Source organism: Festucalex cinctus, chromosome 5 (assembly GCF_051991245.1).
Source record: "Festucalex cinctus isolate MCC-2025b chromosome 5, RoL_Fcin_1.0, whole genome shotgun sequence".
Taxonomy (NCBI): domain Eukaryota; kingdom Metazoa; phylum Chordata; class Actinopteri; order Syngnathiformes; family Syngnathidae; genus Festucalex; species Festucalex cinctus.
The window spans coordinates 7,022,501-7,050,495 of record NC_135415.1 but is presented as its reverse complement, the minus strand read 5'-3'; the positions used below and the strand labels follow the sequence as shown (position 1 = coordinate 7,050,495).

The 27,995-nt window shown below is 38.9% G+C and overlaps 3 protein-coding genes across 5 annotated transcripts in view; 1 reads left to right on the top strand and 2 right to left on the bottom strand.

Annotated features, from left to right (window-relative positions):
• Positions 1-17: 17 nt before the first annotated feature.
• Positions 18-7,646, bottom strand: slc7a4 (solute carrier family 7 member 4). Its single transcript, XM_077521625.1, has 5 exons — positions 7,519-7,646; positions 5,405-6,470; positions 3,814-4,520; positions 2,793-2,901; positions 18-2,043 (listed from the first exon to the last, which is right to left on the bottom strand). The coding sequence occupies exons 2-5, from the start codon at positions 6,384-6,386 to the stop codon at positions 1,835-1,837; spliced, it is 2,007 nt and encodes a 668-aa protein (XP_077377751.1). The 5' UTR covers positions 6,387-6,470; positions 7,519-7,646; the 3' UTR covers positions 18-1,834.
• A 632-nt stretch (positions 7,647-8,278) lies between these two features.
• dgcr6 (DiGeorge syndrome critical region gene 6) lies at positions 8,279-10,992 on the bottom strand. 2 transcript variants are annotated; one of them, XM_077521627.1, is made up of 6 exons: positions 10,658-10,992; positions 10,345-10,505; positions 9,652-9,752; positions 9,390-9,530; positions 8,697-8,809; positions 8,279-8,608 (listed from the first exon to the last, which is right to left on the bottom strand). In XM_077521627.1, the coding sequence occupies exons 1-5, from the start codon at positions 10,759-10,761 to the stop codon at positions 8,732-8,734; spliced, it is 585 nt and encodes a 194-aa protein (XP_077377753.1). In that variant the 5' UTR covers positions 10,762-10,992; the 3' UTR covers positions 8,279-8,608; positions 8,697-8,731. The 2 variants fall into 2 exon arrangements, with proteins under 2 accessions (XP_077377753.1, XP_077377752.1); XM_077521626.1 differs by having other exon boundaries at positions 8,279-8,809.
• Positions 10,993-11,149: 157 nt separating this feature from the next.
• rasal1a (RAS protein activator like 1a (GAP1 like)) overlaps positions 11,150-27,995 on the top strand; it is a 20,729-nt gene continuing 3,883 nt past the window's right edge. Inside the window, exons 1-17 of one of the 2 annotated variants that reach the window (XM_077521624.1) lie at positions 11,150-11,260; positions 11,859-11,915; positions 12,906-13,019; positions 13,307-13,368; positions 15,362-15,491; positions 15,853-15,934; positions 16,014-16,154; positions 16,249-16,340; positions 17,651-17,768; positions 17,862-18,015; positions 20,669-20,733; positions 20,851-20,963; positions 21,501-21,693; positions 21,817-21,954; positions 23,853-23,997; positions 26,610-26,782; positions 27,433-27,570. In XM_077521624.1, the coding sequence (XP_077377750.1) occupies positions 11,250-11,260; positions 11,859-11,915; positions 12,906-13,019; positions 13,307-13,368; positions 15,362-15,491; positions 15,853-15,934; positions 16,014-16,154; positions 16,249-16,340; positions 17,651-17,768; positions 17,862-18,015; positions 20,669-20,733; positions 20,851-20,963; positions 21,501-21,693; positions 21,817-21,954; positions 23,853-23,997; positions 26,610-26,782; positions 27,433-27,570 (1,926 nt within the window). In that variant the 5' untranslated portion in view covers positions 11,150-11,249. Of the gene's footprint in view, positions 11,261-11,309; positions 11,630-11,858; positions 11,916-12,905; positions 13,020-13,306; positions 13,369-15,361; positions 15,492-15,852; positions 15,935-16,013; positions 16,155-16,248; positions 16,341-17,650; positions 17,769-17,861; positions 18,016-20,668; positions 20,734-20,850; positions 20,964-21,500; positions 21,694-21,816; positions 21,955-23,852; positions 23,998-26,609; positions 26,783-27,432; positions 27,571-27,995 lie in introns of those variants that run through there. The other variant, XM_077521623.1, reaches the window with a different exon arrangement.

Below are 27,995 nucleotides of genomic sequence, written 5' to 3'. Positions count from 1 at the left end.
ACGTAGATTTGTATAAATTCTGCTTCAAAACATTTATTTTCCATACAGTATATGACACAACACTTTTATACAGACAGAACAGAGAAACTGAGACAGTGATGTGCAGGAAAATTATAATTGGTAGTTAGGAAAATAATATCTGTGCATCCCGGTGCAACGACAACCCCTTGTAATAACCAGACATTTTTTTTTTTTATAAACGGTGTGCAAAGTTATTCAAATTCTCTAGGGCTTCACACCTTTTTCTAGCAATGCTACACCATTTACATTCTGTTCCAGGACTGCATTTGGTTTTACACATTGTAATAATGAATTACAATTTGCAAGATGCTGCATTTAATCTTATTGTAGAATAGAACAATTACAAACATCTTAACCACCCCGTAAATCTGTCTTGCTTAATTCACATGTTTAAGGCCATCGGTTTCAAAAGTAGACATCATGTGAAAGAAAAAAATAGACTCACATTAGATACTCGTCAGTATGCACAAGAGCAGACTGTGGGAATGTACACTAGCCTATATTAGGAAACATGTTTTATCTGTTGTAGAGGTCAAACTGCAGACTGGTGACACCTCTAAATCTGGGATTAAGGAGGCCTCACACAAATGAAACATTTCATCCATCCATCCATTTTCTTGACCGCTTATTCCTCACAAGGGTCGCGGGGGCTGCTGGCGCCTATCTCAGCTGGCTCTGGGCAGTAGGCGGGGGACACCCTGGACTGGTTGCCAACCAATCGCAGGGCACACAGAGACGAACAACCATCCACACTCACACGCACACCTCGGGACAATTCGGAGCGCCCAATTAACCTGCCATGCATGTCTTTGGAATGTGGGAGGAGACCGGAGAAGACCCACGCAGGCACGGGGAGAACATGCAAACTCCACCCAGGAAGGTCCGAGCCTGGACTCGAACCGGAGACCTCAGAACTGGGAAGCGGACGTGCTAACCACTCAACTACCGTGCCGCCTGAAACATTTCAAGTGTGTGTAAATAATATTCTCTGAAAAGATTTCAAATTTGTAAATGTATGCTAAAATTCGGTGAATACGAGACTGTGCTTTGATATCTACAATGATGCTAGTGACAAGTGAAAGGACTGTTGCTTAGCAGTGCATTGGACTAATTGTGACACAGAGATTAGGGTCATGAGGATGAGATGAGATTCAGATTTTTGATACACAGACAAATAAAATCATGGTAGCAGGAGCACAAACCTATTGGGGGGAGACTAAAATAAATAAAATAAGCACAAAGTTGAGTGTAAGAAATTAAATAGTGATATTACAGTGCATTCAGGGCAGTTCAAATGTACCACAAGGAGAATTGTGCTCAAGAGATCCACATTCTGAGTCTGTGATAGTCAAAAAGTTGAGGAAAGTGAGAATTGAGAACAATCAGTATTTCTGACTCACAACAAAAATACAACATATGCTGTAAAAGCTGATTATGCTTAACTTGGTTTCTTGAGATTTTTGGTCTGCTGTAAACATTAAAGGTCCATAAAAAAAAATCACAATAAGAAACGTAGATCTAACAAAAGGCTGTCACAGAAAAAGCACCGTACAGCGGGACCGACAGCCTCATATGATCTTGATGAGATACATTTTAGTAAGAAAGGTCTCAACTTTGCATTTGAGTATGACAAGATATATAAATATGTTTCACAACAAGACAGAGGACGCACATCCTATCCTTTGGTGTGCTTATACTTTTGCAGAGCGATGCATACAGAAAAGCAACAAGCCAGTCAGCAGTGTAAAAAATAGTGACGAGGGTAGGAGACAGCAGATACCAGGCAGGTGTAATCATTAGATTTGGTCACACATCATCTTCTTTCAGCAAATTCCTCAGTTGCCATGTCAGGGTTAACGCATGGTGTCAAGGCATCCGCTTGTTCGGGCTGGACAGACTCCACGGTTTCGACCAGGCTGCCGCTGGGGAGCACGACATACCGGGCAGCCATGTCTTTGGGTTGCAGCTCCCTCATTCCCTCTTTACTGTGCCAAATCCCATAGCCAAAATACACGAAGAGACCTGTACAGGCACAGCATAAAAATCTTGATTTCAAAATCAGAGGAAGAACTGGAAATTGGGGTTTTGTTAGAGAAACAAAGAATGTTACATTTCTCAGAGGATTACACAAAATGGTGACTGAGGAGTGCAGGCCAAAAGGAAAAAAATGGTAATGTGAGAACAATTACACAATGGAGTTCACTGACTAGACCAGTGGTTCTCGATCGCGGTCCTCGAGTACCCCTATCCAGCCTGTTTTCCATGTCTTACATTGCCAACACAGGTGTTTCAAACGATCCGCTAATTAGCAAGCTCTGCATGAAGTCTGATAACGATCCACAGCTGTGTTGGCTATGGGAGACATGGAAAACGGGCTTGATAGGAGTGCTCGAAGACCGGGGTTGAGAACTTTGCATTTGAGTATGACAAGATATATAAATATGTTTCACAACAAGACAGAGGACGCACATCCTATCCTTTGGTGTGCTTATACTTTTGCAGAGCGATGCATACAGAAAAGCAACAAGCCAGTCAGCAGTGTAAAAAATAGTGACGAGGGTAGGAGACAGCAGATACCAGGCAGGTGTAATCATTAGATTTGGTCACACATCATCTTCTTTCAGCAAATTCCTCAGTTGCCATGTGAACCAGTGGACTAGACGGTAGAATATTTTATGACTATAGCTTTTTTATTTAACGTCACTTGGAATGTCTGCTGTATAGAAATCTGACCTGAAAAATTGTGAAAGAAAAACACAAGATCCTCTTACCTACAGCAATCCAGATAGTAAACCTAATCCAGGTTAGAGGACTGAGCTTCATCATAAGGAATACATTGAAGAGAATACTGGCGCCTGGAGTAAGTGGAACCAGAGGTACCTAAAAAAATAACACAACATAAGTTCTACACCAGTCAAAACATACATTGATTTTGTGAAATAAATAACAGTTAACTATTACTGGAACTTAAATGAGCGAATTTATGAAGGGTATTGGTAAATATTGATTTATATACTGTTACCATGATGGTAAAGTAACTAGCGTATGGATTAAGTCAAGTCAACTTTATTTATATAGCGCTTTCAAACAGCCTTAGCTGTCACTATTATGAAACGATCCTTCTGACACAACACGGCCAAAACCATTATAAAAAGTCCTCCAACATGAATGGAAGTTGAAAACACAAGTTCTCAACACCATTCAGTGTTTTCACGAGGTATCTTAATTTATTCATACAGTGTGCATTTGAGATGTAGAATTATAATAGTGTCCCAAAAGTCAGTATACAGTACACATGCTGTTTTTCCCCATGTTTTGTTTAAATTGTTAGCTGGTTAGATGTGAGGCTATTGATACTCAACAACTTAGGCATTGGAATTTTTGTGAGCATCCCCTTGCCAATGACTCGCCAATTGCCATTGGAGCGGTGTTGCAAAATTTTCCCCTGGCATGCAGTTTTTCTGTCCCTGACTGCAGTTCCATCAGTTGCATCCGCCTGGATAGAGTTCCCCTGGATTTGCGAAACGCCTGCTCCAGGAGTTTGCGGTTAGCATCAGTGGTGGTAGTGGCAGGCATTTGCTGCAGTTTGTCCAAAACATTCTGGATTGCACAGTTGTACTACCGGTTGGAGCAGTGTGATGTACAACTTCTCAAACTGATGCTAAACAGAAAAAGGAAAACCTCATGCCTGTCGAACTGACACCTATAACAATAACAAAAAAGGGGTGGGGGTGGGGGGGGGGGGGGGTTGTGGGGTTAAGATAATTGTTTTGGATTACTCAAAGCGCTTACCTGGAAAGTTTTGGTGTTTGTCTGTGGCTCATGAACCCATATGACTGCCAGGCAGAGAACATAAGCAATACTAAAAATCAACAGCAGGGTGATATAACTCCAGCTTGGGAGCTGCAGCTGCGTGACGCCAAACACAAGCACGCCACAAAAGGACACCGAAGTCACTAACAGACCCAGGACACAGAGGGCCACAACCTCCCCTGGCTCACCGTTCCCCAATACCCGGTCCAGGTATGGTTCCCAACGGGCCTTTAGCTGCCCCACTCCCCTGCGCTCCCTTGTCTTCTGCCTCTCCACCAACTGGAGCTTGTCGGAGAAGGACTCGTACTGCTTCAGCTCCTCACTTTCCTCCGATATGTTCTGGCATTCTGAAGGGGCAGGGGAAGGCTCCATATTTGGATTGGGAGATGTGGACGAAGTCTCTTTGGAGCGTTTTTTCTCTGGCTGGAAGCGTAGGACGATAACGCTGGCTGCCACAAAGGTGTAGGCTAGGAGGGTTCCAATAGACAAGAACTGAACCAAAGCCTCCAAATCGAAGATGAGAGCCATGGTGGCCATGAGGACTCCAAAAACCAGAATAGCATTGACGGGGACTTTGGTGACAGGATTGACACGTGCAAAAATTTTAAAGAACAACCCATCTTCTGCCATGGCGTACACAATCCGAGGGAGGGAGAAGAGATTACAGAGCAGCACTGTGTTCATGGCTAGAGGAAGGAAGAGAGAATCATTAGCAAACCGTTAGCTATAATACAGTGAAACCTTCTAAGTAGAAGTCTTGACAGTCAGAACTTTCAAGTTTGACACTGTTTTTCAGGACTTTCAGTTTGACAACTTATTTTTTGATAGATTCCTTTGGTCTTCTCAATTCAAGCACATTGGAGGTTTACCCTTTGCGGTTCCACTGTACTGTAATACCGTATACAGTAGTGGTGCAACGGATCACTAAAAATACCTCAAAGTGTAATTTAAGGCACATTCCCTTCCTTTAAGCATGGAGAGTGAATTACAAAGTAGCCTTGGTCCTGAATATTGAAAAATAACTAACGTAAGCCAGTTACCAGGTACCAGCCAAGCACCCGTAGATAATGCTAACAGCTAGCTGCATGCTAGCCAGTAGTCATGTCAGAGACTTCTGCCATATCATACAATGATGGCGTAATTAATTTTTGGTTTCTTAGTGTTCTAAATTAGCAATTGAATATGAGTTCGGGATAGCGTTGTGTTGATGTTGGTCGCAACTTAATGTCAGTCAAAACTACGAACGTCTAAAAGGTAAGTCAAACGAGCCATCATGCCACGACATGGGCCACTTCCACAGCAAATGTCTACTAAGGCTATTTGTATTGCCATCAATGTAAACAAACTTCATTTTGAAGTTAGCTTGAGCGTAAGCGGTGTGTTAAGTTGGGTATTCAGCTTCCTTTACATGTCTGAATGGTGTCCACTGTGAATGCGCACTAATTGCCCCCCCACCAACCAATCCACAGATCTTAGGGGATCCAAACCGACCACGGATCATCGCTGATCCATTGCACCACTAGTATACAGTCATTATCTCTGTTAAATGAAGCATAAGCTTCATACTCACCACAGATGGATCCCACTGCCACAATAACTCCGGCCCAACTGTAACCTCGACGGAAAAAAGCATCTGCCAGCGCTGAGTTGGGGTCCAATGTATGCCAGGGAACCATTAACGTAAGCACCATGGATACCAGGATGTAGGCTGTTGCTGCCAGTCCAAGGGATATTGCTGTGGCAATGGGAACCGCCTTTTGAGGATTCTTGGCTTCCTCACTTGATGAGGCAATCACATCAAAACCTACAAATGCGTAGAAGCATGTTGCCGAGCCCGCCAAGATTCCGGACCATCCAAAAGGAGCAAAGCCTCCTTCCTTCTGGCTCCAATTTGCCGGTTCCGCCAACATAAATCCAAAGACCAGGATAAAAATTACAACACACATACTGATCATGGAAAATATATGATTAAGGTAGGAGGATACTTGAACTCCGAAAGAAATAAAAAGTGAGGCGACCACTAGAATCGCTGCTGCAAGTATGTCAGGGTAATGGGCAAGCAAGGGCACATCCCACCGCATTATGTGGGTTTCAGTAAAGTTCTGGATGGCATGGTTAAAAATTGAGTCCAAATAGCCACTCCATGCCCGTGCCGTAGCAGCGCCACCAATCATATTCTCCAGAATCACATTCCAACCAATCAGAAAGGCCCAGACCTCTCCCACAGAGACATAAGTAAACATATAGGCGGATCCTGTTTTGGGAATGCGTGCTCCAAACTCTGCGTAGCATAAAGCAGCTAATAAAGAGGCAAAACCTGCAAAAAGGAATGATAGAATGACAGCAGGCCCAACTATGTCTTTGGCCACTGTGCCTGTCAGGACATACAGGCCAGAGCCCACCATGCCGCCCACACCCAAAAGAGTCAAGTCCAGGGTGGAGAGACAGCGTTTGAATGCCGTGGCCATCATGTCGTCATCGAACGTCTTGAGTCGGTTCAGCCTCTGACAAAGGCGCACAGCTGGTGTGCAGCCTTGCTGACAAGTAGCCATAGTTAATCGAGTTAGAAGGGCCGACAGGACAGGAAAATCGAGGAAGGAGTCACACTTGATCCATTACTGTCATAAGAAGCTCACCTGGAAGACACAACACAAGACCAATCAAAAGCATGTTGACTGCATGTCTGGTTTGTTAGCGTTTCATTGTACATTGACCCAATCTTCGGTACAGGTTGGGCCCAGAATTGATGCTAAGAATGGGTGCACATAGAAATAATTGGGCTGTCCCACTTTTGCTGCTTCCTGATCAACTACGCCTTTTATACGACTATCTTATGTCTTATAAGATTGCACTGCACTGCATTCACTGCAGCCTGGTCATTTGTGAAGGGAGATTACTATCTGGACTTCTCAAAGTTTCCTCTTTTTTTTTTTTTTTTTTTTACCCAAATGGGGTTTTGAGTTTTTCATTGTCCCCCCCGATTTGGGGGTTTAGATCAAGGGATGTCGCGAATATTTGTCAATTGTGGATATGTCGCTGTTTGTCTCTGTGTGCCCTGCACTGGCTTGGCAACCAGTTCAGCGTGTACCGCGCCTACTGCCTGAAGACAGCTGGGACCCCCGCGACCCTTGTGAGGAATCAGGAGTAAGCGGTTAAGTTAAGAAAATGGATGGATGGATATATATATTATTATTATTCTAATATATATATATATATATATATATATATATATATATATATATATATATATATATATATATATATATATATATATATATATATATATATATATATATAATACTGATTCTAGACGCATCCGGCTACGGGGTGGTGCTGTTTTCGACTCCTGCTTTTCATAATGCATCGGGCGACAACAGTAATTACGTAACGTTTTACTTTTCAACGCCAACAAGACATCTGTCATCACCACGACCACTATATGCTACACCAGCGCAAACATCCATGACTGACCGTGGAGAACAAAAACATCGTTTTAATGGAAAATTAATAATTCATAACAAGATGGAGACGGACGCAGAGGATCGCTTACTCCAAAATGAAAATACATGAGCTGTCTTGCAATTTGTAAGTCAGAACGCCAACCCACAACTGTCATTTTTGTAAACACAAAAATAAATAAATAAATAAATAAACGGGAAGGGATTTATAAATATATCTATTTACCGCTTTTGATTCTCCATCTGCGCCCGCAGGTGTCAGATTCAGTAGGAGGTAGCCGGAGTGAAGCGCCCAGTGATGGAGGAAGAAGGTTGAGCAGGGAGGGCTTCCATCCCGAGGCGCGCCTTAAAGGGCCATGCACCGCCCAAGTAAAGCAGTATAAAAACACCCCACAGGTTGTTTATTCAGACCAACTGAACAAATACATGTGACTTGCAGTTGAGAGGCGCTGGAAAAAAAGCCAGTAACACAAACAAACCCTGTTGACATGGCTCACTCCCCTCCAAAATTATAGCAACAATGAGGTAATTATTTTATTTTTGTTGAAGGCATGGGTTTGACATGTGCAGTGGATATAAGACTTCCTGGTACTTTTACTTGGATCTGATACTCAACTTAAAAGGTCACCATTCATTAATTCATTCAAATCCTGCAAGCCATTTTCACGTGAGCAACATCTGATTGAAAGAAAGAACTGATGTTACCTAGCAGGCTAGCCATTACGTTTGGCTAAGTTACTCCTGCAAACGTTTCATGCATGTCTGGAGAAAAAGGTCTTCCACAATCCCAATGAATTTTTTCCCCCCAGTTTATCATGTGCAATGAGGTCTCTGTTTTGCTGATACTTTTACATATTAAATAAATATCATGTGATCTAAGGAATATTGACATGATTTTGTTAGTTAGCCGAACAAAATAGGAGTTTTAACACCCACATGAACCATTCAACATGGACTGCTGTATACATATATATATAAAAAAAAAGTTCAATCACACAATTTTATTTCAATCATTGATATGCAGTATGCACCGAGAAGACAAAAACAGTTTGTCAAGAATATATATTCTTGAAGTTGGTAGCATTTGTACCAAAATGTAAAGAAACAACAAAAATACACAATGAACAAACTGTAATACAAAAAAAAAAGTGCAGTGCATCACAATTATTATTGAAATAAATATATCATCAAATCAAGGCAAAACATAAACCAGGCACCGTGATGCTCTCACATGCTAAATCTGAAAACCACAATGCCAGAAGTGGCTAGTGCAAGTTGCTGCTTCAGTTGAGATATTTTGTGGATCTTAACGTCACCTGCAACATGAACAAACTTCAAATTCATGTAATTTTAAGGAATTTAGAGGTGATTTTTGTTGTTATAATGCCTACATTTTCATCTTACATGAATTGTAATGCATGAATGACATGGAACCATTGTCATAGAAATCCAGACTGAGACTCCTTCTGTTGAAGCTTCAGGATCAACTCCAGTAGGTTCATCTGCATTGTCAACTCCTGAAAAACGCACACACAGACAGACACAATTAGTCGGTTCTGGTTCCGTGGCAATTTAACATCCATGGGTACGATTATTAATAATAACAACTAGACCAAGTGCAATTTCTGGAGAAATTGCGTGGGAATGCTGAAAGCTGAACACTAATAGCTAAATGCATGTGGAATGCTTATGAAGTAAATTGAGAGATAAATTATAAAATGATGACCTCCTGAATACTGGACATGGACAATGCACTTCACCAACTGTGCCACCAAGCAGTATCAGACAGCTGTTAATGATGGTAAGTTATATGTACGGATGTGTGCGTGGAAAGTACTTCGAAAAAGTTAAATGTCTGTCCCATTGAAAATGAATGGGGAAAATATTAAATGTTAAATTCAGCAAACACTGTAACTAATGTGGAATCAAACGATACATATCCCGGGTGGTGTGAATTTTTTAAGCTAGTTGAAATTTTAACATTGTAAAATGGATGCATTGTGTGGGAGTCATGACGCGGCAAACAAGTGTGGAGAATAAAAGTCACAATAACATATGTGGGGATGTTTCCCACAACAACAATGGTTAGCTGCAAACCTGGGGATTTGCGGTGATATAAAACCCAGGAACTCCAGCCTTCTCCAGAGTATTTTGTTGGTCTGTAACTTTTTGATCAATCTCGGACACAATCTTCTTATCCATCATTCTTTGTTCTTCTCGCACACGAATTTCCAGTGCCTTCGAAGACATATTCATATAAAAGGAAAGGATTGTGACAATACACATTACCATTTTGGGTAAACATACAGCATACTACTGTACATAAAGGTACACGACGGGACTGACAGCCCCCTTTTACCTCTTGTTCAGCTTGCTGACTTGATTTGAGGAGTGCCAGGTTGTGAGACTTGCATGACAGCAGGGCTTCTTTGTGCTTCCTTGCTATATCTTGCTTTAGGGCTGAAAATCAAAACAAACGGGAAAAAAAAATCAATAATTTGCAAATGCAACCAATTTGCAAATGCAATAAATAAATAAATCATCAAACTGGTTCCTGTTTTAAAGTCGTAAAGTCAAGTTTTTACAACAGGTGATTATTCACGTAACAAGTAAGTCAGCGTTAAAGCGGGCCTTCTCTTGGTAGTTGAAAGCAGCACTGAAACTCAGATTTATCCTATTTCATTTATAGCTAGTTTTTTTTAGTAGTTATAAAAAAATAACATAAAAATAAAATAGTAGTAAAGTGGAGAGAGTAGAGCCGTGTAGCCTTATTTTTTGTTTGGCCACTTTATATGCTACGCTACATGTGCCGTAGCGTACATCAGGGCAATTACTAATTCAGGTGGCCAATTTCTTTTAATCAAGAAAGGCTACATTAGGTGACCAGTAAACAGCTGATAATAACACATTTCAAACCAATACGGATGACCACCACAAATTATTTCAAAATAGTTTTATTTAAACATTTTGTTTGGTGGTGTGCCATAAGATTTTTCAAATATGGAACTCAATGACTCAATAAAAGGTAGATAATCAGGAAAAGAGAACCAACCTTGGTGTTCACAGTGCAACTTTTGTCTCTGGCTATAAAGATTTTTCTCTGTCAGGTGCTGAATATCCAAAAGCCCCTGCACTATGTCATAAACTGTTCCATCTATGAGAGCCAGAGCCAGATCGCCAAGTGTATTGTAGGACAGACGTTGTTGAAACGAGCTGCCAAAAAAAACAAAAACAAAAACAACTAGTATTCAGACAGTAGTAGTTCTAATAATAGAAGTAGGTTTAATATATGACATAATCTGGATATCAAATACATGCTCAAACGACTCCCTCATACACGTTGCATTAATTTGAAGTGACGTTACCTTGGTAGCTCTTTTGCTAAGGTCTGGAGTTCTGACAGCAGGTAGTAATGCCGTTCTTGCTGTTTTGTAGGATCTGCGTCCGTTACTGGAGGATAGCCATCCATTTTCGATTCTGTATCAACTCAAATCATTGTACTACTAAAAAAGTATGTCGTACAGAAAGAATACTAGGTTATTCAGGGAGGAGATGCGTCATGAAACAAATGGAGGGAAAAACTCGATTGTGACCATACATTCGATTGGATATCAGGGATTATTCTAGATGACCATGACACGTAGCCATGTTAGCTCCTACACTAGTTATTGGCTAAGAAGGACCCCATCGTGTGTTGGCCTTTAAGATGCCTGTCTGGAAGTCAAAAAGAGCTGCGGCAGTAGCAGTTTGAAGTCGCTAGGTGGTACATTTTCTTTCTTTCTTTCTTTCTTTCTTTCTTTCTTTCTTTCTTTCTTTCTTTCTTTCTTTCTTTCTTTCTTTCTTTCTTTCTTTCTTTCTTTCTTTCTTTCTTTCTTTCTTTCTTTCTTTCTTTCTTTCTTTCTTTCTTTCTTTCACGAAACGACTTGTCTGACATGTTTTGCTTCTATCAACACCGCGATGAGCAACAGGTAAATTAACAGATCAGAATAAAAGAGTACCGAAACAGCAGCATGAACAGTAAAAATAAATTAAATAAAAAATGGCGTAAAAAAAAATAAATGTTTGTGCATGTGGCACTTCGCGATGTTACGACTGATGCACGCGCGCTGCCAGGCGAGCGTGTGTGGGGTGCGCGCGCGCGTGTACCCGAGTCTCGCGCACTCAAGGTGCAGTGCCAGTGAGATGAAGAGAAGAGGGGAGAAAAACGTTTGGACAAGGACTGTCACTGCGGCGATCATGGGAGCATTGGATTAATAGCTTATAGTCGGCGACATGGCCAAAAACACATCATTATATTTTCGCATTGTCGAGGGCAGGAACCTCCCAGCCAAAGATGTGTAAGTTATGGGTGTAGATGTTTATGTGCTCTGTTAATGAAATACAACCTGAAGGCTATTTGTTAGGTTTGTGTACTTTGGAAAAGTCCCGATTTGGGACTCCTGCATTTTGATTAGTGATGAAATAAAGTTAATACTGGTGATCTAAAAAGTCAATAATGTCCTATGATGAACACTAAAATCATATATCATATTTAATGTTGTTATATGTTTTTCTTGCCTTATCAAGGTCTGGAACCAGTGATCCATACTGCATAGTAAAAGTTGACAATGAAGTTGTAGCCAGGTGAGTCTCAAACTGTGAGTCTTTTTTTTTTTTTTTTTTTTTTTTTTAATCAGAGTGAGATTGTTTATTGTACAAATGTTCCATACTGCACCTGCCATTGTAAACACTTGTGAGCCGGGGAGACGATCAGGGTACAGTGTGGCCCCTTCCATAGCAGAGAACCTGATACTGTACTAGCCTTTAAAAGACCCACAGGTAACCATGGAGAGAATGCATCCATAGTGACATGCAGCTAGTAGATGGAAGCTTTTGAGGCGCTAGCTGAAATATGTTCTCAGTTTTATCTGTCAAATCATCGTTAACGCTTTCAAAAGAGCCACAGCTGTCACAAAACACTTACAGAACATATACAGATAAGTAATATAAAACATTAACAATAATACAATCTTTGCTGTTTGAAGTGGTTATAGATGAAAGTGGAGAGATTTAGTCTCCTTTCAAAAGTGGATCATATTCCTCAGATTCCTCACCATAATGCTGTGGGATTCGACAAGAACACGAGCTGAACTCAGTGGTAATTGTTCCATCTGGTAGAATTTGAGAAAGTGGCACACTGCTTCACTGCAAGCACTCATGCCTTACTCAGGAATCGATTTTCAAGTTGGTGCATCACTTACTTAAAAATGTATGCTTATTTTCCATCTTGAGCAAATATTTGTTGTCGGGTGTGTCGCATAAAATAAATTAAAGTAACACTAATATGATATTCACTCCCTTGCCTCCAAGTTATCAAGAGCCCTATTTGTGAGGCGGTTTGATGAACCACTCTGCCATGTTTGTCAATGCAAAATAATGCTTTGCAGCTTCTTCAACCATTTTTTGACTGAAAAGCTGAAAATGAAGCAATTTGTTTCCTTGCGAGCAATTACGTGGTCTGTCCCACGCTGTCAATTCTGTCAGGCAGCAATTGTGTCACAGAGCATAGGCATGCAATATCTTCACTTGCATAACAGATGGGGATATTTGTGTACACGTACGCACTGTTTTCAGGACTGCTACGGTGTGGAAGAACCTGAATCCTTTCTGGGGTGAAGAGTACACGCTGCACCTCCCAATGGGTTTCCATTCGCTCTCCTTCCAAGTCATGGATGAGGATACTATTGGGTAAAGTCACCAAGTCAAGACCAATGACAACCTGATTCAAAGGTCAAGTCGTATAGTTGACGAATGGTGCTCCGCGGCTTCAGTGTTTGCTTCACATTACTCTTAATTTAGTTGGGTTGGAGTTCCATGTACAGTTTGCGTGTTTTGGGAAAGATCCAAAGGCTTAGAATAAACAAATATGCAGGGTACCAGTCTAACCCCTTATTCTCATCACCGTTGGAACATCACTTTTATTTGTTAAATTCGAGTTTAAATTGAATCTCATCAAGTTTTATCTTCTTCAACAGCCATGATGATGTTATTGGAAAGATTTCTCTAACCAAAGAAGCAATTGGATCTCAAACTAAAGGTATGACTTTGGTGGGAGGTACGAGACACAAAGGTTAAAAGGTCATGTGTCATCATCACATGACATGAGTCTGATGGTTTTTTTTTTGTTTTTTGTTTTTTTTTAAACAAACCTTTGGGAATGTTTTTCTTTACGTATGCTCGCTCATATAATGTCATCTTGAAACATGTTTACAAGGACATCATTACTTTATGCATGGAAACACAGAAAACGCAAGAAGCAGACATTCAGGAAATAATAATGACGTTTTACTTACAGATCTAGACATTGTGACAGTTGAATTACTGTATGTAAGACTTATAAAAAAGAGAGATAAAGAGAAACTAAACGGTTCAAACTGACAGAACTGTGAAAACAAATTACCGTACAATGATTCCAACCATTTCAATTTCATTACTTTTTGAACATTTATTTTGTACAAATTATGCATATTTGTTCATCTGTTCAGCGACGAATAGTCAAAGGCATAACAATTTAATGCTCCTCCACTAGAGGGCAGAAGGTGCACTTAACCTGTCTATCCACCTGTTGTCGTTTATACAACAGAATGATGTTTTTGTGTTCCATTAGACAGGCCAGGATTTCACACTAAGTGAATTTGTGCGAAAATTAAGAGGAAGTCATCATTACTTTATCATGCAGAAAATACATTTTGGTGGTGTGCCATCAACCCATGGGGTTTTTGTAATGTAAATGTAATGTAAATATTACATTATGATATATGAGGAGGTTGGCAATATAAATAATGCTTACAATACGGTATAGAAAGTCATGATATTGTTGGAGAAAAAACTTATATTGGGAAAAAAGCACAGTGTTGTTTTTTGTACTTAATAACAATAGTGACAAAGAAAATCGGCTTTTTTCTTTTCTTTTTTTGACAGATATTTTGAAAAAAACATTTTCTGGTATGACTGATTTGTGGGTCTAATAACCCCCACAGTGGCCAAAACATTCCTAAATAAAATTAATGCACTAATAATTCACCACCAGATGGGGCTAGAACTACACAAATGGAATACAACCTGGCCTTTTTAACAGGCGCACTGCTTTTAATATGGTGACGTGACGAGGACGATATTTTATTTTTATTTCGCAATATCATGATATTGCAGTTATCGATGCATCCCTACTAATCTGTTTTGGCTGAATATCGGGTGGAAAACACAGTACATTTATCGCGTGTGTTATGTTCGAAAAACTACCCGAGAAAATGGAAATATGCTAAAAATCCCATTAATTATATATATTTTTTCGTTTATTATATACATGATTTTTCGTTTTGGTATGATTTTTACTTTATTATAAATGCTTTTTCATTCAACATATATGTTCTTTTTTCATTAACATTCATCTTTTTCCGTTAAAAGTACTGTATGTTTTTCTTCTTAAATTAAATTATTACAGTATAGACAACAGGATATATTTTTTTCATTTATTATGTTTTTTTCGTTTTGGTATGATTTTTTTGTTTATTATGAATGCTTTTTCATTCATCATTTATGTTTTTTTTTTCATTTACAGTCATTTTTCCATTAAAATTGTTTTTTTAATTTACTTGTTATACAGCACAGTATATATTTTCTATCTCCATAATGCAATGTCATGCGATGAGACAGTCACCGTTGGAAAGGTCTCGTCGAGACGAACCCGTGGATGCTCGTATGTCCGCGGTCGGACGTAGGGTTTGAGAGATACGGCCGGGCAAAGACAAAAAAAATAAACAAACCAAAAAGCATGTGGAAAAAAAAAACAAAAAAAAAAACACGCTGTAAAAAATCCTCAAAACAACGAGGCCACGGAACATGAACCCACGATAAACGACGAACACTGTATATCAATCCAATAATATGTTTCTTTTATGCTAATTTTGCATATAATTTGCTAATTTCTTGTCATTATTGATATTATATAAAAGACACCATGTAAGAACCTACTTTTAATGTACTTTAATAGTTGTTAATTTAGCTAACGTCATGTCTATGTTGGTCAGTGTTGGACAGTTGGATGAACCTGACGAGGGTTGATCCCGATGAAGAAGTCCAAGGAGAGATCCACTTGACTCTTCAACTGCTGAAACGCACAGAGAAGATTGTCCTGCGATGTGACGTGATCGAAGCCAGGTATCGAATAATTAGGAGCTGTTTTCTGAAATTTGTTCAGATTACATCTCTGCCGATCGCAGTCCATAGGTTTCTTTCCTTTCTACTATCATCTCGTTATGCCTGACGCATCGTCATTGTGCCGCAATCTTGTCATATCACGCTGCAGGCCTCCATTCTCCCTGTTTGAGTCACCCTAACACCTCTCAGCACCCCATCTGTGGGTTCCATCCGCACTAATAAGAACGTCACTCTGGGCTTGAAACTGTTATTCAGTCATGTCCTTGCCAATATGAATTAGTTTGAAAGGATGAGGTTAAACTGACATGTTGCTGAGATTTTTACAACTATAATATCTTTGCTTTGTTTATTGACATGGAAGAGACTTGGCCCCAAGAGACGTCTCTGGAACCTCAGATCCATTTGCAAGACTTATTTACAACAACCACAGTGCGGAGACCTCGGTGAGCTCTGTCTCCATGTTGACTATGTGCCACAGAAATATAAGTTGACGAGGTTAAATCATATCGTCTTGGGTTTCAGATTATCAAGAAGACTCGCTTCCCTCATTGGGGAGAGACCCTGGAGCTGCATTTAGATCCACAGGAACTCAGCGAGGAAGGAACTGTCGTCGTGGAGGTTTGGGATTGGGACATGGTGGGCAAAAATGACTTTCTGGGAAAGGTACGGATGCGTTGTTGCGACATTGCTACAAGGCACGCCAACATGTCACCGTCTTCACTTCATACATTCATTAAGGTGTGATTGATTTCTGCAGGTGGAAATCCCTTCTGCTTGTTTGCACAAAACTCCGTTATTGGAGAGCTGGTTTCGTTTGCTACCTTTGGGAAATAACGAGGTGGATGCAGGGTGAGGATTATGGCTGTATATTTTTGGTCAGTGTTATTACATTCTGATGAGTATTGGACTTTTGGGGTTCAATATAGCCATAGTTTATTCCGGAGGAAACATTTTAGCATACTGTCCAAAACACTGTATTACTGCTAGGGCTGGTTATCGATTCTAATTTCCTCAAGCGATTAAATTCTGTTTATTTATTTATTTATTTTTTATTATAGATAATCAATTCTTGTTAAACATCAAGTACATGATAAAAATTCCAAATTAATTTTTACGGATGCAGTAACTGATTAAATGATTTAATTCTAATGAAAGTAACATGTTATGATCAGTGAAGTATTACATAAATATGACATCAGCAAGGATGAGATGAAAATATTTTCATAATTCTTATTCAATAACTGGAATTGTCTTAAAGTGCAATAAGTCAGGTGTTTTATAAATGTAAGAAAAGTACTTTTGAATTCTTGTGAACAGTAAGATACAAAAAACTTTGGCCTTTAAAATTCTATTTTATAATGAATTTATGGGGAAAAGATATTAATATAATTGATTCATGGTTTTATGAATTGATATCAGGCTCGAAAATGGAATCAATTTGAAATTAAATATTCAATTTATTTTAAAATACAACCCTAATTACTGTAGATGCTATGTATTTTTAAAAGACCAGCAATGAAAAGTTAATATTTTGTCCAGAATTAATTTGATAACTTCATTATTTTTCATGTAGAATTAATACCTTTAAAAACCATTTTTTTCTATTTTTTTTCTTCTTGCTGTCGACTGATGATGACATCACTTGTGCTAAGGAAGTGGGTAACGACCAATCATGGTTCACCTGTGTTCAGCAAACTGAGCCATGATTGGTCATCACCTACTTCCTCAGCACAGGTGATGTCATCTTCAGTCGACAGCAAGTAGAAAATTAACTTTTTAAAGGTATTAATTGTACATGAAATATAATGAAGTTCCCACATTAATTATAGACAAAATATTAACTTTTTACTGCTGAAAATGGCTCAATGAGTCAAGTATCCCTTTAAATTACATGACTGTTGCTTCTTGTTAAAAAGGGGAAGTCAAGTCAAAGGGGCACTGTGATGTCATTTTTAGTCGACAGTAAATGGATGTACAAGGCAAAATGGCCGCCCCCTGTGATGGGTCAAAAGAGGTGGATTTTTCTGCTTAATTCATATTTCACAATGTTTGACTTGGCTTCCCTTTGAAACACGTTTATGGAGATATATTTTACATTACAAATACAACACAGCAAGCCTGTTTTTCTACTAAGATCTCAATTCCTTGCCCGTGTCTAGTGGCAAGTTGGGAGCATTGCGTCTGAAGGTGCGTTTGGTGGAGGATCAGATTTTGCCATCTCTGTACTATCAGCCCCTCATTGACCTTTTGGTTGAGTCGCTTATCTCCCCCGTTGAGGTTAGCAGCATTTTTACGAAGTCCACTTTTATGGTGTTATTTGTTTCCTAAAAATGTTAAGCGCAGACAAATCACCCAAAGTCTTCTTACCAGGTTGAGGACAGCAGCGCGTTGACCATGCTGGAGGAGGTGACCACGGTCGAGAGCCGGCAAGATGTGGCCATGACCTTGGTGAAGATCTACTTGGGTCAGGGGCTCGTGGTGCCCTTCTTAGATTATTTCAACACCCAGGAGGTCAACCATACAAGTAAGATGGAAGTTTGTTTAACATCACTGAAGCGTTTGATATCATTGGAATCAGCTCAGAACCTTTAACAATGGCAAAGGCAAAAAATTGTGTGTACTGTTTGGGGAAAAAATTGTGACTTCAAACAATACACCTTATGTTCGACCCGCCTTGGTCTGTCTGAGTCATTATTTGTTTTGAGCCAGAGTTTGAGGCATGGCTGCTAGCGCGCAACAGGAATTGATTTTCAGGCCACTAATGCTACAATCATGGTCTTTGTGAGGGAAGGTCAAGCTCCATCAATGCCTGTGAAATCTTTTCGGCTCTGGTATTAGTCATGCACTTCACATGTCTATGTACTTTGCGCCCACATTATGAGTAGTTCCACAATATAAAGTAGCCAATATAAGAGCTGCATCAAACAATTTACCTTTACAATAATAAGGTATTTAAAGTTGTTATTGTTGTAGTATTATGCCGTCATATTGACTCCAATGAAGTTGGGATATACGAGAAATATAAATGAAAAAAGAATACAATGTTTTGAGAATCTTTGCAATCCTCATTGATAATGTGAATCAAATGTTATCTTCGTAAAGACAGAATATTTGGCACAACTCTTCATTTTGTGCGATTGCTCAGAATGCCGAGGCTGGTCGGTGTGTAGTTTACACAAGAGTTGGCATAGTTTGAGATCATGTGGCTCTTGCCACGGTTTCCATGGCAACACTGCACAACCAGTATCTGGTTCATCAGTACTATGTATATTATATTATGGGAGTTGGTATGTCAGCTTATTGCAGGAATTTTTCATTTTAGCTGTAGGAATGCTGAAGCATTTTTATTCTCTATTTTTCTGTAATAACTCCCACATAATACTTTCAATTTACACTGTTCAAATTTCAACTTCCTTCAAAAATTCACTGTATATATCGTCTGATTCCACATTACCTACAGTATTGGCCCAATACAACGTTAAATACTAACATTTCCCCATTCATTTTCAATGGGACAGACATTGAACTATTTCTAAGTGTCACTTTCCACGCCCACTTCCATACATATAACTTATCATCGTTAACAGGTGTTTAATACTGCTCATTGGCACAGGTGGTAAAGTGCGTTGTCCAGTAACCAGGAGGTCATCATTTCATAATTCATCATAAGCATTCCACATGCATTCAAATCTTAGCATTCAGATTTCAGCATTCCCACACAATTTCTCCAGAAATTGCACTCAGTTTTGATTTTGTTTAGAGTTTTTTTGTTAGTTTTGATTAGTTTTTATTAGTTGTAGTTATTTAATAAATGCTTAATTTTAGTTTAGTTTTAGTTAGTGTCAGTTTTAGTTTTAGTTTAAAAAAAAATGTGTATTACTTGTGCGCAATATTTTAAAAAACACCATGCGAGCGACGTCATCTGAATGTGCTTTTCTATTGGCTGCTGCTAGTTGACGTCACTTCTGCATGACACACTTTCAAACGTCATTATTCCGGTTAATATCAAAATAAATCTACTTAAAATCACATTTAAAATCACCCCCAACAGCTTATGCATTAAATTAATTACCAAAGACTAAAACAAAGCACATTTTTGCTATAATTAGTTTTGTAAATATAAAATGTAGTTTCTGTTAGTTTTCGTTTTTAAAAAGCATTTTTGTTTTTATTTTATTTTATTACCGAAATTGTTTTTTGAATTTAGATTTAGGTTTTCGTTAGTTTTAGTTAACTAAAATCACCTTGGCTTTTTGACAACAATCATAATAAAAATCCCCCCAAATCCTTTTGGAACGTAGGAAAATGCTATTACATGGTCAAACTAATGTTTTGTTTCTTCAAAATCTTTGTATCTTTGCTATTTCACTCTAAAAACAGTTGGGTCAAAAGTAACTCTATTATGGATAAAAAATGGACCGATCCACTATATATGGTTCAATTTGACTCAACTATCTGGGTTGATTTATCCAAAATTACCCAATTTTTGACCCAAAATTTATTAAATTGACCCAAGTAGAGGATCTGACCTACTTTATGGCTCGTCATATACAAAATGACTTATTTTTTTTTAACCAAAGCTGTACTATTGATCCAAGTAGAAGATCTGTCCCAAATTTCTGGTTTGTTTTATTATATACATATATATATATATATATATATATATATATATATATATATATATATATATATATATATATATATATATATATATATATATATATATATATATATATATATATATATATATATATATATATATATATATATATAAGAAGACCCAAAGTTGGCTCAAATTGACCCAAGTAGAGGATCTAATCCAACTCCAATTTTTTTTTTCATTTGTTCATTTGTTTCAGGCAATAATCAACATCAACAATATATCAATTTTTCTAGACATTTTTTTCTAAACCTAGCCTGAAAAGGAGTAGGAGGAAGAAAAACTTAAATAATCAGATTTGATCCATAGGTGGGTGAAACTGACCCAGACGATCTGCCCCAATAGTTTGGGTTGTTTTATAGAAAATGACCCACATTTTGACCCAACATTAGGTCAAATTGACCCAAGGAGAGGATCTGTCCATTTTTGACAAATAAAAGGGCTATTTTTGACCCAACTGATTTTAGAGTGTTCTCTTTCAGCTAATAGTATTTGATTTTTTGTCTTGCCATCACAGCTGACCCAAATACTTTATTCCGTTCCAACTCTCTTGCGTCCAAAGCCATGGAGCAGTTTATGAAGGTGAGTCATTTGGTGTTTTTTTTTTTTTTGCTCAAACACAGTCCTTTTAGTTCTGATTTGCTTCATTCTTGCTCCATGTCATCGACTGTAAATGCTAATTTGCTACCACACTGTCAGGCTGTCGGCATGCTGTATTTACATGAAGTGCTGAAGCCCATCATCAGCCGCATCTTTGATGAGAAGAAGTACATTGAACTGGACCCATGTAAGATTGACCTGAATCACACGAGGTAAATCTGACCTCCCGTCTGATCTATTGATAATCTGAAAAGCGATTTGAACATATCAACCATGTAATTGTGCAGATATACTTTAAAAAATGTGTATATTTCAAAATTAATGTCTGGCCCAGGGGGCTGCACACTTCCTCTACACTTTGTCCTTGCAAAAATAAAAAATAAAAAAAAAGTATGAGCATGAAATAAAAAAAAAGAATGTAAGAAGGGGATGGCTGTTGCCTGGCAACTGCTATGAGCCCCCTGAGACGTCAATCTATGACATGGAGGGGGAGATTCAGGATCTCACATCCTCTACTTCTTGCAGCAGCTGTCATTTTATTTAATGACTATAAATCTATGCAGATATTCTAAATAAAATAGTGAATAGCGTGAATAGCATGGGATCCTTTATCCATAAACTCTTGTGTAACAATTACTATCGTAATCGTGTACTGTGTTTATCTGCTTATATAATAGATCACTGAATCATTAAGACTTTGGTTGATTGGAAATGGGAGTTCCTTTATATGTCCCCTTTCTTCTGGGAAGGCGAATTTCATTCAAGGGTGCCGTGTCGGAGGCCGAGGTGCGGGACAGCAGTGTGGAGATGCTGCAAAGCTACTTAACCACAATCGTTGAATCAATCGTCGGCTCGGTTGAGCAATGTCCTCCTGTCATGAGAGTGGCCTTCAAGCAGCTACACAAGCGGGTGGAAGAGCAGTTTGCTGAACCTGAGAACGAGGTCAGCGCGAACATAAAGGAAATGCCAAGTGTGAAATATTAGCACGCGTCACAGCTTACAGGTTGAGTACACATCATTTTGCAGTTGTATTAACGCTTGTCATCTTCACCTTATGTTGAACAGGATGTGAAATATCTCGCCATCAGCGGATTTTTTTTCCTGCGTTTTTTTGCTCCCGCTATCCTCACACCTAAACTGTTCCAGCTGAGAGACCAGCATGCCGATACACGTACAAGCAGGACACTGCTATTGCTGGCCAAGGTATTATTTGCAACAAACATTGCAGATCGAATCATTAAAAAAAAAATATCTAGATGCTCAAAAACACGGCACAGAGCAGCTAATCATATTGGCATGTCAGCACAGTATTAGGGGTGGGCAAGTACCAATACCTACCAGGTATTGGTATCGGGCCTTATTACAAGTTTTTGGTACTCACGACAGTAACCAATACGTGGCCGTTTTATAGTCAGAATTATAAATGAGAAAATTGCCATTCATTTCATGGAATTTTAAAGAAAATGTTATATTGGGATATATAAGTCTTTCTTTAAAACCCTGTCAAGCCTGAACCATGAAATATATGAGAGAAATTTCTGATTCTTTGTATTCTAGAGTATTTATTGGTCCTGTTGGCAAAAAAAAAATGAAAATCAACTTTCGCATATGACTTTTGATTTGTATCATATTTGATACATCCGGTCACAATGCTTTAAATTTGTACATTTACAATTGTCTATAACTGTTTTTAATTTTTGATATATTTTTATAATAATAGACATATCAATATCAAACATATTAGTATTTCCACAAATCAGAACATTTCCCAACTATTAATAAGTAAATGTGTCTCTCTTTTCTTAATTGGGGCAATCTTGTAAGGTCGCTGGAAAAGCCATCAGCTGGGGGATACTGTCCTCTAGTGGATTATCCGTGAAATTCATGTGTCAGATCATATACATCAGGGTTTTAATGGGGGAAAAGTATTCTCATGGAATAGAGAGCTCAAAATGTCTTGTATTTAATATGATATATTTGCCTTTATAGGGTTAAAAAGATACTTGACTCATTGAGCCATTTTCAGCAGTAAAAAGTTCACATTTTGTCCAGAATGAATTTGATAACTTCATTATTATTTTTAATGTACAATTAATACCCTTAAAAACACATTTTCCCACTTGCTGTCAACTGAAGATGACATCACCTGTGCTGAGGAAATAGGTAACGACCAATCACGGCTCACCTGCTTTCTGGGTTTGGTCAGCACGGGTGATGTCATCTTCAGTCGACAGAAAGTGGCAAAAATTGTTTTTAAAGGTTTTAATTGTTAATGGAAAATAATGAAGTTATCACATTAATTATAGACAAAATCTTCTTACTGTTGAAAATGTCTCAATGAGTCAATTATCCCTTTTTTTCTTCTTTTTTATTTCTTTTTCTAGTCATAAAAAAGTGGTATCAAATGTCCCCAGACTCCCCATACAGAATAAATTATGCTCTGTTTATGTTTTTGACATTTTATTCAACAATAATTAATAAAACAAAACAATTGAAACATACTGTACACATACAGTTTGTATTGACAGTAATGTAGAAAGGTGTGACGATGTACCCCAAATTTGTATGCAAGTCAGAATACGCCTTATTCTATCACTAATTAATGCAGTAGTAAAATCATAATTACAGTAAATATAGGACCCCCTATATGAACCCGTCTTAAGTTGGCCTCGCTGTCATGTTGGAAATTTTTAAATGAGCCTAAACTAAAGAATCCCACCTACCCACAGCGTGGGTGTCTGGGTCACACATGCAGCCTTTCTGCTACGTGCTCTTCATGGCCGCTGTCCACGGTGCTGAAGTCCTGTTGCCATGGGTCCTCTTCTGTGAAAGGCTATTTTTACTTGTCTATGTGCAGCCAGCAGAGTATGTTCAAAGACAGCATCAGAAAGGGGGTATACAGACACTGTCTTCCCACCCATGGCCAGATGGGGGCTGGACAAAAGGCCTCACAGCATGGTTGGCCACTGGGACATTTTTGATCTGTGACTTTTGAGTTTACAGCATTATTCCAAAACCATCCGTCACTCTAAATTGTCTATAACTAACTGAGCTGACTCTGTTAGTGTGTGCTTGTTTAATATTGTCTTTATTGTTGTCAGGCATTACAAAGTGTGGGGAATCTGGGCCTCCAACTGGGTCATGGAAAGGAGCATTGGATGGCCCCTCTACATCCCATCATCCTTCGCAGTGTGGCCTCTGTCAAGGACTTCTTGGACAAGTTGATTGACATAGATCATGACGTAGGTAAGGTAATTTGCAGGGGCCGAATAAGAAAGTTTCAAATGCAGTGTGACTTTGTGGCATCTAATCGCAGAATTAGTTCAAGGACTTGGTAGCCGAGCGGTCAAATATTCATGAACAGAAGAGTTGATGCAACAAATGAGTTGGCAGAGACTCAGTGACACATGACTTGCCTGCTTTCTGACCATTATGAGTCAGCAAGGATAGTGCTGGGAATAAAGTTCCTCTTTTTTTAAACATATCTAATGTCTCATCCTCCATTTGCACAATAACACCCACACTTTTCTCTGAAAGGTCAGTTTGACATTTGACGCCCTTCTGCTTTATTTGTTCAGGCCAATGGGACAAATGTTCTACTACTTTGATGATGATCTTCAAGTGGCAATAGACAACAACAAAGGAATATATTGTGTTTTATGATTGGGTTAGATCATGTGGTCTTTTTATTGTTATGGTTCTGTATATGTCCGTTAAGATGAGTTGCTATGCGGTTGTTATGTTCCTTATGATGGTAATGTGTTTGTCACTCCTATTTGGTCTAGTCACTCTTCTTATTTTGCAGTTGCTATGCACTTGCTATCCCTTATGATGATTGTGTTCAGATGCTATGCAGTTGCTATAGTCCTGTATTAGCCACTCCTTCATTGTGTAGTTCCGCTTATTTTGTAGTTTGCTATGTCCCTATTCCTTTATGATGATATTTGTACTATCAATGCAGTTGCTATGTCCCTTATGATGATAGTTTGACTTTTTTTTTGTCTAATCACACTTATTCTGTAGTTGCTATGCAGTTGCTATCCCTTATAATCATTATGTTGTCAGCCGCTATGGTCCTGTATTAGCCACTCTTAATTTGTCTAGTCCCTCTTATTTTGTAGTTTGCAATGTCCTTACTCCCTTATGATGATATTTGTACTCTATGCAGTTGATATGATAATTATGTCATCAGATGCTATGCAGTTGCTATGGTCCTGTATTAGCCACTCTTAGTTTGTGTAAGTCCCTCTTATTTTGTAGTTTGCTATGTGCTTTATGATGACATTTGTAGTTGCTATACAGTTGGGATGGTCCTGCATTAGCCACTCTTAATTTGTCTAGTCCCCATTTATTTTGTAGATTGCGATGTCCCTTATAATGATAAAGTTTGACTCACTCTTCTGTCTAATCACACTTATTTTGTAGTTGCTATGCAGTTCCTATCCCTTATGATGATTAGGTTGTCAGTTGCTATGGTCCTGTATTATCCACTCTTAATTTGTCTAGTCCCTCTTATTTCAAACTTTGCTATGTCCCATATTGTTAGGGTTTCCGGTAGGACCGGATGACGGATCCCAAAAACGCAGAACACAGAGAAACAATTCAACAAATTTATTAAACAAGTACTAGAACAAAAGGGCTGGACGAAGCCAGGAGAAAAAAGTTAACAAAAGACACTTGCACAAGCTGCAAGGTGAGGTGGTAACAAAAATACACCCGAGGGCTACAAAAACCGCACTACGCGAATAAACAAAACCAAAACACAAACCGCACTAAAAATCGGATAACTAAAGGCGACGTAGAAAAACACGTGGATATCAAACTCTCAAGCGTGAAGCTGAGGAAACATAAAACTACTGAGCAAAAAGGCTCAACGAGAAGATAAACTCTTTAGCAAAAGCAGAGGAAATAACAGAAAACTATGAATCAAAAGGACTCACGAAACAAACTGGAAACAAGAGAAGAGGCTATAGATTTGACTAATACACGCGAGGTCAGAATACTGCACTAGGCGAAGGCGTAGCAAGGTCAATACTCCGACGAGGAGTGTCGACAGTCACAGTCCTTATGAAGGCTTGATTGAGGATGGAAAACAGGTGTGGCGCAGGAGGAAACGCCCCATCCCTCAATCAAAGGCTAATAGAAAAAAAAAAAAAAAAACAGCCTGAGAGCACAATCACAACACATATGATATTTGTACTCTCTGCAATGTTCCTTCTGGTGATTATGTCATCAGTTGCTATGCAGTTATGGTCCTGTGTTAGCCACTGTTCATTTGTGTAGTCCCTCATATTCTGAAGTTTATGTCCCTTATTATGACATTTGTACTCTCTATGCAGTTGCTATCCCTTATGATGATTATGTTGTCAGTTGCTATGGTTCTGTATTACCCACTCTTAATTTGCTTATTCGCTCTGCTCTGCTTTTGATATTTGCACTCAGTAGGCAGTTGCTATGTCACTTGTGATTATGTCGTCAGTTGCTATGCAGTTGCTATGGTCCTGTATTAGCCATCCTTAGTTTGTATAGTTACGTCTATTTTGTCATAAGAATGTCTTAAAATCAATCAAATGTACACCCTCGTGAAAAGACATCTCTCAAACAGTATTTAGACATTTATAAGCCCCCAAAATGTATTAAAAATTGAACATGTAAAGATACAAATATACAATGCCCATGTCTTGTGGACAGGGCCTGTGTGGCAAATACTCTTGTGGATAAATGGACACAATTTCCCACAGTCAAACTGCAGCTTTATAACAGCAAAAGGCGGCAAACTCCATATTTACACTACCTGTATGTGTAAATGTTTCCATGCCTTTATTTACGGAAGTGGTGTTTCTTTCTCTTTTTTTCAGTGTCTGAGATGCCACAGCGGGGTGTGTTCCTCCCGTCTGTCATCGTCAAAGAAGGATACCTCCACAAACATAAAGCGGAAGGAGCCCAGCTGCTGTCTCGCTTCGCCTCCAAGAAGCGTTACTTCTGGTTGACGAGCGAGACCCTCTCTTATGCCAAGACACCCGACTGGCAGGTAGGTAGCGAGAGCTTTGCTTTGATCCAAATAACACAACTCCAAAACATGTATCAGTTGACTCAGTCTAAATTGTCCATGTAGAGTTAAGTGTGGCTTCTGTTGGCCGCCACTTTTGGCTCTTAACAGGATGAACCACCTTAATCATCCTCAGCTTGCTCGAATGTATTTTAGTTCTTCTCATCATTAGTGTTATTACCATGTGGCGCCTACCTCGTGATAATGATCTCCTCTCATTTACCAGAGAACCGCAGAAAGCTCTCTTTGAGCCAGCCTCTGCTTTGTTTGAGTGGGATAAAGGCGAGGGTTAATTGAAGGTTGTGGATATTCATGGCAACGTTGCAAATCAGATTGTAAACAATGTCCTGGCCCATTTCCTCCATCTTGGAGCTCTCCAGTCTCAGTGGGCCAAGCTCCCATTGGAGCAGGCTGATTTACACTTAAAAGTATCCTTTGCTGTCATGCGGTTTGACGTGCTTTTGTCATGTAATTCCCAGTAAATATCATTCATCCACAACTGCCCCGTTGATTGACGGTGATCAATTTTATTTCAGTCAAACAAGCGCATACTCAGCAGAATTCATCATTATCAGCTCCCTTGAGCTGATCTAAATCGGTGCTGTCTGTGATTTGTGGCTCAATTGTTGCAGGTGCGCTCCTCAATGCCCATCCATTGTGTGTGCGCCGTGGAGAGGGTGGACGAAAATGCCTTCCAGCAGCAGAATGTAATGCAGGTCATTACGCAGGACAATGACGGGCAGCTGCAAACCACGTACATCCAGTGCAAGGTGCATTCATTTGTTACTCACGTCGCAAAGTAGCCTGACAATATCTTCACCTTTTATACATTATTCTTTGGACCTTTTTTTTTGTATTCAGTTAGTTTTAATAAGTTCCTGAGTGGGAGTATTTTGTTTTTATTTGTCCAGAAAATGCTGTCTTTTAAAGTAGTTTATATTAATTTTAGTAAACTATGATTCCCAAAATACTGTTGGACATTATTTCTTATAGTAATACCAAAATGAATACATTGAACATAAACTGCAAAAGCTCATGTAATAAATGAGCTGACAAAGATGAAAACAAAGGACATTTTTGCTACATTTAAAGTTAGTTTTAGTTAGCGTTATGAACATAAAACTAGAACCCCCCCCCAAAAAAATTCTCGACAATATGTACTATGTAGTCCCACTAGTCTAAATACCGTATTCTG

Bases quoted from the DNA above. Each gene is read 5' to 3' on its own strand.
- slc7a4 (XM_077521625.1), bottom strand. From the start codon at position 6,386: ATGGCTACTTGTCAGCAAGGCTGCACACCAGCTGTGCGCCTTTGTCAG. The intron at 4,521-5,404 runs GTGAGTATGAAG...TCCTTCCTCTAG, and splicing joins GGCAGTGGGATCCATCTGTG to CCATGAACACAGTGCTGCTC. The intron at 2,902-3,813 runs GTAAGCGCTTTG...TTATTTTTTTAG, and splicing joins CAAACACCAAAACTTTCCAG to GTACCTCTGGTTCCACTTAC.
- dgcr6 (XM_077521626.1), bottom strand. From the start codon at position 10,761: ATGGATGGCTATCCTCCAGTAACGGACGCAGATCCTACAAAACAGCAA. The intron at 10,506-10,657 runs GTAACGTCACTT...TTTTTTTGGCAG, and splicing joins TTAGCAAAAGAGCTACCAAG to CTCGTTTCAACAACGTCTGT. The intron at 9,531-9,651 runs GTAAAAGGGGGC...ATGTCTTCGAAG, and splicing joins GTCAGCAAGCTGAACAAGAG to GCACTGGAAATTCGTGTGCG.